General features: G+C 39.5%; 2 protein-coding genes across 4 annotated transcripts in view; both read right to left on the bottom strand.

Moving 5' to 3' along the window:
• Window positions 1-7,442, bottom strand: part of LOC126379350 (endoribonuclease Dicer) — a 61,516-nt gene extending 54,074 nt beyond the window's left edge. Inside the window, exons 1-6 of one of the 3 annotated variants that reach the window (XM_050028057.1) lie at window positions 7,317-7,442; window positions 7,153-7,188; window positions 5,355-5,510; window positions 3,472-3,631; window positions 2,028-2,153; window positions 357-814 (exon numbers count right to left, since the gene is read on the bottom strand). In XM_050028057.1, the coding sequence (XP_049884014.1) occupies window positions 357-814; window positions 2,028-2,153; window positions 3,472-3,631; window positions 5,355-5,500 (890 nt within the window). In that variant the 5' untranslated portion in view covers window positions 5,501-5,510; window positions 7,153-7,188; window positions 7,317-7,442. Of the gene's footprint in view, window positions 1-356; window positions 815-2,027; window positions 2,154-3,471; window positions 3,632-5,354; window positions 5,511-7,152 lie in introns of all 3 variants that reach the window. The other 2 variants (XM_050028056.1, XM_050028058.1) reach the window with 2 other exon arrangements.
• Window positions 7,443-8,061: 619 nt separating this feature from the next.
• LOC126379395 (uncharacterized) overlaps window positions 8,062-14,034 on the bottom strand; it is a 28,834-nt gene continuing 22,861 nt past the window's right edge. The window contains exons 8-9 of the mRNA XM_050028133.1: window positions 12,503-12,663; window positions 8,062-11,719 (exon numbers count right to left, since the gene is read on the bottom strand). Of these exons, the coding sequence (XP_049884090.1) occupies window positions 10,847-11,719; window positions 12,503-12,663 (1,034 nt within the window). The 3' untranslated portion in view covers window positions 8,062-10,846. The remainder of the gene's footprint in view (window positions 11,720-12,502; window positions 12,664-14,034) is intronic.

Raw genomic sequence — 14,034 nt, 5'->3', positions numbered from 1 at the left:
GCACCCGAGCGAAGCCGGGGCGGGTCGCTAGTAGTAATTAAATACATTAGTCAGTAATTAACTTAATTTGCAATAATATTTACGTCCTTGGTATGTCGGAGATACCAATTGAATGGTAACACTTACGTCATCAATGGGCTAGCAATGGCGGCTTGTCATAGGATTGAGCATATCTAGGGCATGTCTCATAAAACTTACAATTGTAAATTACAACGACACTTTGGTGTTCATTACGTAGCTAATATGAAACTGGAAAATATTTGTGATGACTAACTTCGCAATGTACATCAAATTGTAATTGTGTGTAATTGTAAGTTTTATTAAAGAGACTCCAGGTCTTCTTATACCATACTCACCTCTTTCCACCATCGATGTCCTCAGCCAAATCCATCTGGCAGCACAGGTCCTTCTCCAACTGCTCAATCTTCCACTCCAATTTCTCGTACATATCAAAGTCATCCAAATTCTCATACACCCCTATTGCCTCCACCTCTTCCTTCTTCTGTCGTCTCTTCTTCTCATCTTCTTTTACTTCTCTATTTATTTCTTTCAATTCTTCATCATTATCTTTAGACTTACTTACATCATCGGTGATTTCAACAATTTTTGGTACATTTTCAATTACGTCCGTTTTTTCATCACCATCTGTTTCTTCGTCGTGTTGTTCTTCATCGACCTTTTCTTCTTTCGTTTGATCTTCATCGGTTTTGGCACTAGTGGCGTTTTCTTTCTTTGGTGAAGAAAATAGTGGGTAGGTTAAAGCCAGGATTCTAGGTCTTTTGGTGTCTTCGCATGCCTTATACTGTTGCATGATCTGAAAGATGTTATAATAGGTTAGATTCCAACTAGTCTAATCAGTCACTTTTTGCTAAACGTCAAAACACGAAATTACTATGCAATTTGTATGAAAAAGCACACTGTGACGTCATAGAAAAACGTAACAAATGCTTTTTTTTCGCTTGCCTCTCACTTTGGGGTCCGCAGGTTCGAATCCAGCACAGGCCTAAACAACGAGGGTTGGAAAGAGAAGGCCTTTGCCCAGCAGTGGGACATCAATTCATCGCTAATTCAAAAGCAACGCTCTTGTCGGTGTAGCATTCTACATGCTCCTTTGTAGGGACAAATAGGGCAGTGGTTTCCATCTTGCCTTCCGCCCCGCAGTACTGTCTGACGCGAGTGGGATGACGCCCATAGTAGTCTATTTCGAAGCTAGGACATCAAGAGCCGTGGTTGCCCAGTTGGTAGAACGCTTGCCTCTCACTTTGAGGTCGCAGGTTACGCAGCACAGGCCTTAGACAATGATTGTCGAATTTGTTTTCGAATTGTATGGATCAGAAATGATTATCACGTGCTCAGCGGTGAAGGAGAACATCGTGAGGAAACCCACATTCCAGAGAAATGCATTTTCGGAGGTATGTGACCTAACCTGTATTGGGCTGGTATTCCCTTCGCGGGTTGGAAGGCAGTACAACACCTACCACTGGATTCCACATGCTCGATAATTTGAACCCGTCTTCCCTTTTGAAATTTTTGTGTTTTCTGATTGCAATAGTCTCTTTTACGAGTCTGGGGAAGTAATGACGTTCTGTCGATAATATTTATCTCCCTCATATCTGAGGATCGTGGTCAGCATCAGGGTTGCACCTGGAGCGGATGATCTGCCTCCACCGGTTCCTGTCCAGCGCTTCCCTTACTACTGTGTAGAACTTGGATGACGACGAGTCTTTCACTTGATCAGTCCATCTAGTTGGTGAACGACCACGCGATCTTTCGCCTTCAGTGTTCCCAACCACAATCAGTTTCTCTAAACTGTCATAATATTTGTCGATAATATTTATATCATATCCCAATTTTAAACGCGGTAAGAACCCGTTATTATGTGTGTAAATTATGATAATAACCGCGTAAACTTTAAATTACTGATGTTTATTATTAAGCTGTTGATTACCCGAATAAGAAAAAAATTAATAAATTCGGCAACGCTACATCAAATCATCCAATATTGTAATAAAACATGGTCTACTCACATACTGCAACCCCTCATCCGTGGCGATATGGTGACAGCTGTCCAGTACAAGAACATTGATGTTGGAGATGCCCAGGAGACCAGCTTCCAGGATGTGCCGCAGCACTGATGATGTGCACACTAGCACCTGGAAACAAAGTTATTTAGGAGCATCAAATTATAAAGACCTCTGCGGTCCAATACCACATTACATATGTATAATGGATGTACAATCAAAGAGCTTTAAAAGTTCAGTCACTGAGCCCAAAGAATTATTTGTAAACATTTGTTGTCATAATTATAAAATTTATACATTGTTTTAAGTTTACGCGGTTATTATCATAATTAAAACACATAATAACGGGTTCTTACCGCGTTTAAATGGGGATATGAGACTCCCGATATTTCGACACTGTTGCAAGTGCCATGATCACGGGATGACTGATGAGATTGGAGTGGAGTAGGTAGATCCATAATTTTCTACGGGCAGACATATCTGTCTACCCTCTTTCTTTGCCGCTTGTTTATGTTTTTGATATCGGAATGTTCGGAACCATCTGAACTCGCACCAAACCAATCCAATCTCATCAGTCATCCTGTGATCATGGCACTTGCAACAGTGTCGAAATATCAGGAGTCTCATATCCCCATTTAAACGCGGTAAGAACCCGTTATTGGTGCTAATTCCTGTAAATACCATCTAATTTTATTTTAGGTTATATCTGTCATTTTCTTATCCGCCGAAAAGGAAAGGGACGGGTAATCGACAAGCATAAAATTTATGGAACACACGTCAATTTTAAGCACAAATCTAAAACAACCGTCTAAAAATTCGCCCGGGTTATTCATTTATTTACTCATTCTTCCTAAAATTAAGAGCTGTCAATCATCCGTCCCTTTCCTTTTCGGCGGATAAGAAAATGACAGGTATAACTTAAAGTAAAATTAAGAGATGTCTGCAGGAATCGGGGCCAATATGTGTTTTAATTATAAAATTTATGTTTTTGTAGGTTTGGTCTATTACGATTACAGAAACGACACGTAACCAGGAGGTCTTAAGTGCAACCAGTTAATTTATTACATCCGTTATAATGTAATCTTACATATGTGTGAAACAGCCTCCGTGGTCTAGTGGTTAGAGCGTCAGGCTCACAATCTGGAGGTCCGGGTTCGATTCTCGATGGGGACGAAATCACTTTGTGAGACTGTCCTTTGTTTAAGGACTTTTCAGGCTTGAATCACCTGATTATCCGAAAAAGTAAGATGATTCCGTGCTTCGAAGGGCACGTTAAGCTGTTGTTCCCGCCGTACAAATACATTCACCAACCCGCAGTGGAGCAGCGTTGTGGAGTATGTTCCATATCCCCTCCGGTTGATTGAGGGGAGGCCTGTGCCCAGTAGTGGGACGTATATAGGCTGTTTATGTACAAATGTGTGTTTGTGTGTAAATAAATGTGTAAACACACCTCTTTGCTGTCAAGCTCGGCGGTCCAATCCTTGTGCGGGTCGTACTCCACCGCTGTGGTGACAGCTAAGTCGGTCAGGATCTGCAGCTCATGCGCCACTACGGGCACCCTGGACGCTCTTGCGCAGTACACGGAGCGCTGACGACCCTCGGACAATGAGCTGAAATCAACAGATCTCTCTTTAACCATCATCTCCTAGCATTATCTCGTTTTTCACGAGTCTTCAACCGTTCTCCTACGACCGATTCGCCATAGGACTATTCGTCGACAGGACGAGACATTTAATTCCGTTTCCCCAGCAGAGACTTTAGTCTATGGACATTTTGTCGTCAGAAACTTTCAATGACGTCACTTTCCACGACAGGCCTTTCTATACAGGGTGTTAGTGACATCGTAACGAAAACTTTGAGTGATGATTCAGGCCATGATTCTGAGTTGATATCAAGTGGAATTTTCCGTCGCAAAAGTATGGAATGGAAAATAATTTAAATAAGCTCTAAAATTTTCATGACTTCTCCGACAGGAAATTCCACTTGATATCGATTCAGAATCATGGTCTGAATCATCCCCTTCAATATTCGTTACAGTGTCACTAACACCCCCTACTTGTATGGCTACTGTATGTACTTGTATGGGGTGTGAGGGATGATTAAGCTGATTATTCTGAGTTAATATCAAGTGGAATTTTCCATCGCAAAAGTATAGAATTGAAAATAATTTAAAAAAACTAAAAAAATAACATGAATTTTGCGACGGAAAATTCCACTTGATATTAACTCAGAATCATCCCTCTCATCTGTATTTGTATTGTATTGTATTGTATCCCTCTGAGTATTCGTTACGATGTCACTAACACCCCGTATATAGAATGTTCCATTGATACGACGATAAACATATCCCATCAAAAACATAAATGTGAAACGAGAGTCAAGTTCAATATTATGATATACCTATGCCTTGGTTGTTGACATCAACGACAAAAGAAGTGAGATCTAAATGGATGCCAAGTTCTAAACCGACAATAACTTGTCGGTTCTTACTCCGGAAATTTGGATTGCTGGTAGAAACTACATTGGAGCCCGCATTGGAGCAGCGTGGTGGAGTATGCTCCATACCCCCTCCGGTTGATTGAGGGGAGGCCTGTGCCCAGCAGTGGGACGTATATAGGCTGTTTACGGTTACGTTACGGTAGAAACTAGCCAAGTCAATGATATATCGTAATATTGAACTTGGCTCTCGCCATAGAGGCAGCCAATCAGCTCGCGACACCAAACACTTCAGGACCCCGATACCGACCCCGCCGGCGTGGTCGACGATTTCCCTCAATCAGCGCTTATCTAATCGACCCTAGTAGGTCGATTAATTCTTTCAAATATTTTCCCTCTCAGACGACGCCCTGAGCCAGGCCTGTTGTCATAAACGTTGTACCGGGTGAGAGCCTTCAGCGCTCCCCATTTGTCCGGCCAAGTAGCTAATGCCAGCTGCGGCAAATCCACAATAAGACCAGTCAAAAAAAAAAATAAGAACTTGGCTCTCGTTTCACATTTATGTTTTTGATAGGATAGGTTTATCGTCGTGTCGATGGAACATTCTGTATGTGGAAAGGCCTGTCGTGGAAAGTGACGCAGATGAATGTATCTGACGACAAAATGTTCATAGGTTAAAGACTCTGCTGGTGAAACATTTAATATTTTGAAATTCCTTAAAAAATAATATCCGTAACCGACATTATCCGAAACTAACGGATAATCCGAAATAATTTATTATCCGTATCCGGTATAATAATCATTCTTAAATCCGTATCCAATTTGTATCCGAAATTTCATATCCTAATGGATCCCTGATGCCATAACCTAAAAAAAGAAGTAACTCTTTGTACTCACCCTCGGATCTTGTAGGCGTCTTCGTATATCATCCTGGTGGATATGAAGGAGCCGTACTCCACAGCCAGGGTGTTGCCAGCAGTGGCTGCGGCGGCCAGCCGCGCGCCTCCCTCCGCCGCCGTGAACCGGGAGCACGGGGCTTCCATTGTCTGGTAACTGACATCACATTATGCTTATTCATTCAGCAGTAAAACAGTTATAAAAAATATGACGTATTTTTTTTACCTACCGTCTACTTACAAAGGTTTTTCTTGCAGCTTCTTTTCCCCGGCTATACAGGTTGTGAGAAGCTGCAGTAGTTTTAGGCGGATGAGACGTTCGTTATGTAAAAATTGACGATTCAAAGTGTAACTATGTTAAGTATCTACTGAATAAAGATATTTTTGAATTTGAATTTGAAAGCTATTTACTTACATGAACTCATTCCCCACCTATCGTGAACCTATTTCCCACCTGGAGATATCACAAAAATCACTGATCCCTAGTTTAGTTAGGACATTACAGGCTGATCACCTGATTCTCCTTTTGACATACAATATTGAGAACTTTGCTACCTGCGGACTGTGTACATATGTGCCCGGTTAATGGCAATAGGTGCACCCCCCATTACACGGGACTTACACATTGCTGGCAACAATTTGGTGTGTATACTAGACATCTCTTCCTAACCCTTCGGGGACAGAGATGTGATAAAGTATATTATAAAGGCCGGTCATAGAATGGGTGACCACAAAAAAAGTTTTCATCTCGAGCTCCGCCGTGCTTTGGAAGGCACGTTAAGCCGTTGGTCCCGGCTGTATTAGCAGTTGTTAATAACCATCAATCCACACTGAGCCCGCGTGATGGTTTAAGGCCCGATCTCCCTATCCATCCATAGGGAAGGCCCGTGCCCCAGCAGTGGGGACGTTAATGGGCTGGTGATGATGATGATGTATCTTTTGTTCAATCCCTTATTTTTACCCTACATAACATGAGAGAGAGAGCAGGACAAAGATATAGTATATCTCCTAGAGCGAAAGAGACGCTAAAAGTATACAGCTTAGTATGAAAGAGACAAAAGATATTATGTCACATAAACATGGTACGTTAAATGCGATTTACAAATTGGGACCCAAGATGTCACTTAGAAATAAATTTACTTTGGCATCACAATATGTCTTTGAAAACTTAATATATATAAAAAACATATAGGATTACTTGCAAAAAATAGCGATTCCTATTGACATTCAGAATTTGCCTTTCAACTGTTTTAAGACAGTAGTTAAATAAAAACTTTACAAAAAAGGTTATTATAAAGTTAGTGATTATGTAGAAGATATAAATGCATGGGATTAACTGTCTGAGAACAGGCAGCTTAATTACTCAATTGTATAACAATATTTTATGTTTTTTTTTTTAAAGAACTTCTAGGGCCCTGTGCCGAGGTTTTCCTTGCAGCTTCTTTTCCCCGGCTATACAGGTTGTGAGAAGCTGCAGTAGTTTTAGGAGGATGAGACGTTCGTTATGTAAAAATTGACGATTCAAAGTGTTACTATGTTACCTACTGAATAAAGATATTTTTGAATTTTTAATTTAAATAGGGTATACAAACACTTATTTTTGCCAATAAACATTTTTGCAAGAAGATAATCAGGTTTTTTACACGAAATTATTATATAATAATCAGAATGTAACATCCAAGCATGTTTATTGAAATTATTGCATTCCTATAAGAAACAGTTGCAAAAACAAAGTACACATAACCTAAAACCAGTTATTGACGGCAGAAAAACAAAACTTTAGACGAAACAATACTCACTTTGACCGTCTCCTTTCGTTATTATCAGGTAAACAACTGCAAAAATTGCTTCATTGTATTCAATAAATCAAAACAAGACATTATTACCCACTTTAGGAAAAATGATGCCAAAGTTCTAACAACGAATTTACATAGAAATCGTCCGCAAAACTGTGGAATTTTACCTTTAGTGGATGAATTCAGATGTCTAGTATGGGCAAGAAATTACAAAAAATAGGATTTACGGGTAATAATCCGGAATAATACGATAAAACAAAGCAGGGACTGCGATAAAACTACAGTTCGATGACATTGCGTTTCGTTTCGCCTTCGTCGTTTCATAATTTCAGATAAATAAAAACATTTGGTATTCGTATCTTTTACAGATTTTTTTAAATCAGTTGTCTTTAATCTATCTAATTTTGATGAAATACATTGTCGTTTTTCTAAGATCTCTATTTAGTTTATTTTAATTCATGCACTATTATTTCAAATTTGAATACCTACTGCAAAATCAAAACGCAAGCACTTACGTTTCTTCTCGCGCTGCAATTTGTTGTGTTTGTATAAAACTCGCGCTAAAACTCCTAAAACTCCTTATCAAAGTGGGCGGGCAGAGTAAGGGGCAGAAATCAGCAGAATAGAAGTATATAAATCGTATATAAATGCCTAACTTCGATTTATCTGAATCGTTTACAAGTTAGAAGTCCCCGAAGTTCGATGAATTAGCCGGTAGGATTTGATGATTTTTATATTTATACCTTGCCATTAAATTATATTTTTCAATAATTATGCACCCGAGCAATGAAAATATAAATAATACAACGCCATTATGTTGTTTTCGGGGAACGAGGCCTAGGAAGACTTTCATTAATTTAAATAACAAAAAGGCTTACTTGAAAATGTTGAGGGTAATAAAATGCGTTTAGATGCTTATTTAAATACCATTTTTATTAATAATTTATACAAAATAACTCTTAACAATATTTATGACTTAACTATCAATTATTATTTATTTTCAATTATTAAAATATTTATTTACAACATTAAATTAAATAAAAATACAACATACGGTCAACGTACTAGGTCAAAGATCTTGTGATACTTTCAGGACATTGAGGACTAATATAAAGTCAAAGGTACATTAATTGCAAGATGAACTAAGTACCCACGCCTCACCGAGCTTTATTTTAGACCAACGTGATAGGTGAGCCGTATCGCCGTCTATAATGACACCTACGGTGACATTGAAGTGTGGGTAGGTACTTTACCGCCATGGTTTTATTAAACTTGGCAAATGACAATGGGCACTTTTGTATGAAACTTGGTCCAGGAACCTCCACTGATGAGACTTATATGTAATGAAAGCTTATGCTTTTCCTATGAATCTGGCAAAGTTCTATCAGATTCTGTCCCGGGGTTCTTTTTTTACGGCCATGTTTGTCCTGGCTAAAAATGTGATAAAATACAGTGGGAGCTAAAATCGGCTCAAGATTTGTTGCTGGATAACTAAGTCTACATAAATAATTATGTATCATATTGTATATCATTTTAAAGAGGATCTTTTCCAGAATCCGAAACATAAAAAAAAATAAAAAAAAATCTTTATGTAAGCGAATTATAGTCAATTTATATCTGCAGCGCCATTGTTTCTCGGTAGCTAAGTTCAAGTTTCATGCCTTTTACCCCTTCCAAAAGTATCTTACCGATTTTTTTTTATATTGCTTCCTGAATTTGATCTGAGTGATAATAACAAGAAAAATAAATAGACACCTCTCCGATAGAGACCGCCTAAGCTATTGCCTATTGCAAGAAATCGTCATCATTAGCAAGTCATTACGGTATTGCATATAAGCTTATCAGCAACTTGGAACTTGGTCCAAGAACCTCCACTGGTGAGATTTGCGTGTAATGATAGCTTATACTTGTCGTATGATTCTGGCAAAGTTCTATCAAACTCTGTCCTAGGGTTTTTTTACGGCCATGTTTGTCCTGAGTGTACAGTAGTGGACTGCAAAATCACCTCAGGATTTGTTGTCGAAAAACTATTTAACTAAGTCTATATACATAATTATATATCATAATGTATATCAATTTTAAAGGGGAAGGTTATCAGAATCAGAAACACAAATAAAAAAAAATGTATTATGTAAACGACTTTTAGCCAACTCACGTCCGTAGCACCATTTTTCTCAGCAGCTACGTACGAGTTTCGCGCCTTCCAACCTTTCCAAAGGAGTCCAATCATTTTTTCCTTCTTCTGATACATTTCCGTCCTGCCGCATTCTAATCATGTTACGTCTGTTGGATTATAATGACTAGCCTTTGAGTACGTTATCTTGCAATAGGTCCATAGCTTACGCGGCCTCTATCGGAATGGTATCTATTTTATTTCTTGTTGTTGTCACTTGTCAGGTTAAGAATGCAATATCAGAAGAAGGAAAAAAATGATTGGGCTCCTTTGGAAAGGTTGGAAGGCGCGAAACTCGTACGTAGCTGCTGAGAAAAATGGTGCTACGGACGTGAGTTGGCTAAAAGTCGTTTACATAATGTATTTTTTTTTATTTATGTTTCTGATTCTGATAACCTTCCCCTTTAAAATTGATATACATTATGATATATAATTATGTATATAGACTTAGTTAAATAGTTTTTCGACAACAAATCCTGAGGTGATTTTGCAGTCCACTACTGTACACTCAGGACAAACATGGCCGTAAAAAAACCCTAGGACAGAGTTTGATAGAACTTTGCCAGAATCATAGGACAAGTATAAGCTATCATTACATCAAAGTCTCACCAGTGGAGGTTCTTGGACCAAGTTCCAAGTTGCTGATAAGCTTATATGCAATACCGTAATGACTTGCTAATGATGACGATTTCTTGCAATAGGCAATAGCTTAGGCGGTCTCTATCGGAGAGGTGTCTATTTATTTTTCTTGTTATTATCACTCAGATCAAATTCAGGAAGCAATATAAAAAAATCGGTAAGATACTTTTGGAAGGGGTAAAAGGCATGAAACTTGAACTTAGCTACCGAGAAACAATGGCGCTGCAGATGTAAATTGACTATAATTCGCTTACATAAAGACTTTTTTTGTTTTTTTTTATGTTTCGGATTCTGGAAAAGATCCTCTTTAAAATGATATACAATATGATACATAATTATTTATGTAGACTTAGTTATCCAGCAACAAATCTTGAGCCGATTTTAGCTCCCACTGTATTTTATCACATTTTTAGCCAGGATAAACATGGCCGTAAAAAAAGAACCCCGGGACAGAATCTGATAGAACTTTGCCAGATTCATAGGGAAAGCATAAGCTTTCATTACATATAAGTCTCATCAGTGGAGGTTCTTGGACCAGATTTGCCCATTCTCCTTTTGGCGCGCGCAATGTTGCCCAAAATGTAAAAAATGTTAGCGTGGAACTTTTGTTTAACAACGTTGTCTGTCTACGCGTATACACGTCTGTGGGCTTAGCACCGTAAGCGCGCGACCCTTTCTCACCTCGACATACGTCACCCGTCACTCTCTCACAGTACTGCACAGAAAGAGACAGACGATCTCTGTCGCGGCGAGAAAGAGTCGCGTGATTACGGTGCAAGGCCCGCTAGTTTTCTTATACCATAATTCTAACAGTATTTATAACAACAACTGTCATTAATGACGTTTCCACGTGCCAAACGGTCCTTGTCACAGTTCAGCTGCTTTTTAAGTCCACCATACTCTTCCATCTTCAAATCTATCGTCACTTTGTCGTCTGTTGATTTGTTGTCGATTATACCCAGTATAATCACTTTCCGTTTCTCGTTTGCCGTTACTGTAGTAATCCTGTCTACCGTAATCACTTTGTTCCCGATTATTACCAGAATAATCGGTTTGTTGCCGATTACTGCTCGAGTAATCACTTTGTTGTCGATTATTGCCTGAATAATCGGTTTGTTGCCGATTACTGTTCGAGTAATCACTTTGTTGTCGATTATTGCCTGAATAATCGTTTGGTTTTCGATTATTGATGTTTGAATACGTATTTTCGTCTTTGTGGTTACCGTAATTGCTCTGTTGATTATTGTAGCCTGATTCGTACTTGTTAGTGTTTCGATTACTATCACTTTGTCTGTCATTATTACTATAACTTGGATTACTATCGTAAACGGTTCCACGATTATCGTTTTGGTAACCAGTATTAACATTTCTGCGACTGTAATCGCTTTCCGGATTATTGTAATCACTTTCAACACTTTCCGTACGCCGATTATCTTTATGGCTTCCGTAATCATTTTCTTGTCGATTACCGCCGTAATCTCTCCGCGGATTGTTGTTGTATGATTGCGTTGTTGTTTCCGTGCGTTGATTATTGTAATTCTGTTGGCTGTCGCGATAGTTTCTTGTTGTTTCGCTGTCTGAGCGTCGGTTTTGGTTTTTATTGCCATTGCTGAAGATCTGAGCGGAGATGAAGGCTCGATGGACGAGAGCATAGAGTCCAGGAGTGTTGGCGGCGCCGCACGAGCGACCCAGTGACGTCACAGCAACGACACGCCACGCGCATCCATCTTGGATTTGAGCGGGACCTCCGGAGTCGCCCTGTAAAGAATAAACCTTTAATAAGCCTGTAACGTGTTTTGTTTTTGTTTTGACAGAGGGCAGCAGTAACTGTCAGTACTCTAGTCAGTAATTCAGTTAATTTTCAATAATAAAATTTGCGTTCTTGGAATGCTGGAGATACCAATTTAATGTTGACATTACTTTAACGTAACTTACGTCATCAAACGTCATACCTGGTTTTCTTATACCATGATCTTTTGTTATGTTCAAACTCTTACTTCTTCTTCTATCGTGTGGGTTGTAAGATCCCATCGATCCCATCAACCCTGGTGTCAGGGTTACTATTGAGCCGCCAAAGCCCCTGACATGGCTCATGTAACGACTACTTACTTACATCAGTAAGTACTAACCGGGGTCTTCGCAAGCACGGCTTTTTTTAAGTCCAGTCAATCGGGCAACGGCCTCCGTGGTCCAGTGGTTGAGCGTTGGGCTCACGATCCGGAGGTCCCGGGTTCGAATACCGGTGGGGACATATCACAAAAATCACTTTGTGATCCCTAGTTTGGTTAGGACATGACAGGCCACCTGAGGTGATCACCTGATTGTCCAAAAGGTAAGATGATCCGTGCTTCGGAAGGCACGTTAAGCCGTTGGTCCCGGTTACTACTTACTGATGTAAGTAAGTAGTCGTTACATGAGTCATGTCAGGGGCTTTGGCGGCTCAATAGTAACCCTGACACCAGGGTTAATGTGGTTGGTGATTCACCTCACAATCCACAAGATAGAAGAAGAAGAATCGGGTGATCAGGCTGTGCTGCTTACCTGACAAGTATCCTTGCCGCCCTTCATCTCGCCAGCACACAGCTGACTCTCACTGGTCGCCCCCTGCGGCATCTTGCGCGATGTTCCCAGCACGTCGTGACATTTCTCCATGTCCCACACTGGTAGGGACACTGAGCGCAGTTCCAGGGATTGGTCACCTCCTGGGAATTATACAGTGTTAGACCAAACTGAACCATAATGAAGACTATAGAGAACCGGAGAGGAAATATGATTGGCCACCTGATACGACACGATTCATTTATGACAAACATCATAGAAGGAAATGTTAAAGGGTGAGAGGAAGGGGTAGACCTAGGAGAACATTTATGAAACAAATAAAAGAGAAGGTGCAGGTCGTGTCGTATCAGGAGGTGAAGGATTTGGCGGGAAGAAGAGAGGAATGGCAATTACTCCACCGACAAGAGCGGAGCTCTTAAATACCTATAGAGAGAGACCAAACTGACGCATGCGTCGCACCAGCCCCTGGTAGTTGCGGCTTCCGAATACATCCCGCTTAAGGACGGTACTCAAAAGTATCGGCGTTCGAAGGACGTAATATACGATCCCGACGACCCGATTACTTTAGCCATAGAGGCGGCCAGGCATTAGAGTCGACGTAACAGGCCTCAATCAACGGAGGGTTTTTATCAAATCAAATCAAATATAGTATGTACTTTATTACACAGAACTAAATTTCAATAATCAATTTTGCGGCCTTATGGCTCTAGAGCATAAGAATTCATGTTTGGATCATAAATGATTGTCACATGCCCAGCGGTGAAGGAAAACATCGTGAGGAAACCAACATTCCCGAGAAATGCATTTTCGGAGGTATGTAACCAGAATCAGAATCAGAATCATTTATTCAACGTAATTATCATGGATAAACTTGTTGAAGGTCAATGTAACATTTTTGAATTTACGTCATTTCGCAAGGTGTTATGGCTGAGGAGAAGAAATGACAAGAAACTGCAACAGCAACACATCTTTTACATCAATGAGGGTACATTACAAGTTATTTAATAACTAGAGGAACACATTCAATACCAGACATTTTTATCATTTAGGTAATCATTAATCTTATAATAGGCTTTTTTACATAAAGTAAGCTTCACGTGAGCTTTAAATTTGTTCTCTGACAAATTTAAAATATTATCTGGTATTTTATTGTAAAAACGTATACATAACCCCAAAAAAGATGAATTTAATTTACTTAATCTAGAATTTTGAACAACAATTTTATTTTTATTCCTTGTATTGTAAGTATGCCTTTCACAGTTTCTCGGAAGGAGAGATACATTTTTACGCACATACATAATGTTTTCATAAATATATTGACTTGCGACCGTCAGTATATTTATTTCTTTAAACAGCTCCCTTAAAGAGTCCCGACAACGCAGATTATAAATAGCGCGAATTGCCCTTTTTTGAATAATGAAAATAGTTTCTACATCAGCGGCTCGACCCCACAATAAAATACCGTAAGACATTATGCTGTGGAAGTAGCTGAAGTAGACAAGTCTAGCAGTGGG

Source organism: Pectinophora gossypiella, chromosome 29 (assembly GCF_024362695.1).
Source record: "Pectinophora gossypiella chromosome 29, ilPecGoss1.1, whole genome shotgun sequence".
In the NCBI taxonomy this organism is placed as follows: Eukaryota; Metazoa; Arthropoda; class Insecta; order Lepidoptera; family Gelechiidae; genus Pectinophora; species Pectinophora gossypiella.
The sequence above is the reverse complement of the archived record's forward strand: the minus strand, read 5'-3'. Positions and strand labels throughout refer to the sequence as shown.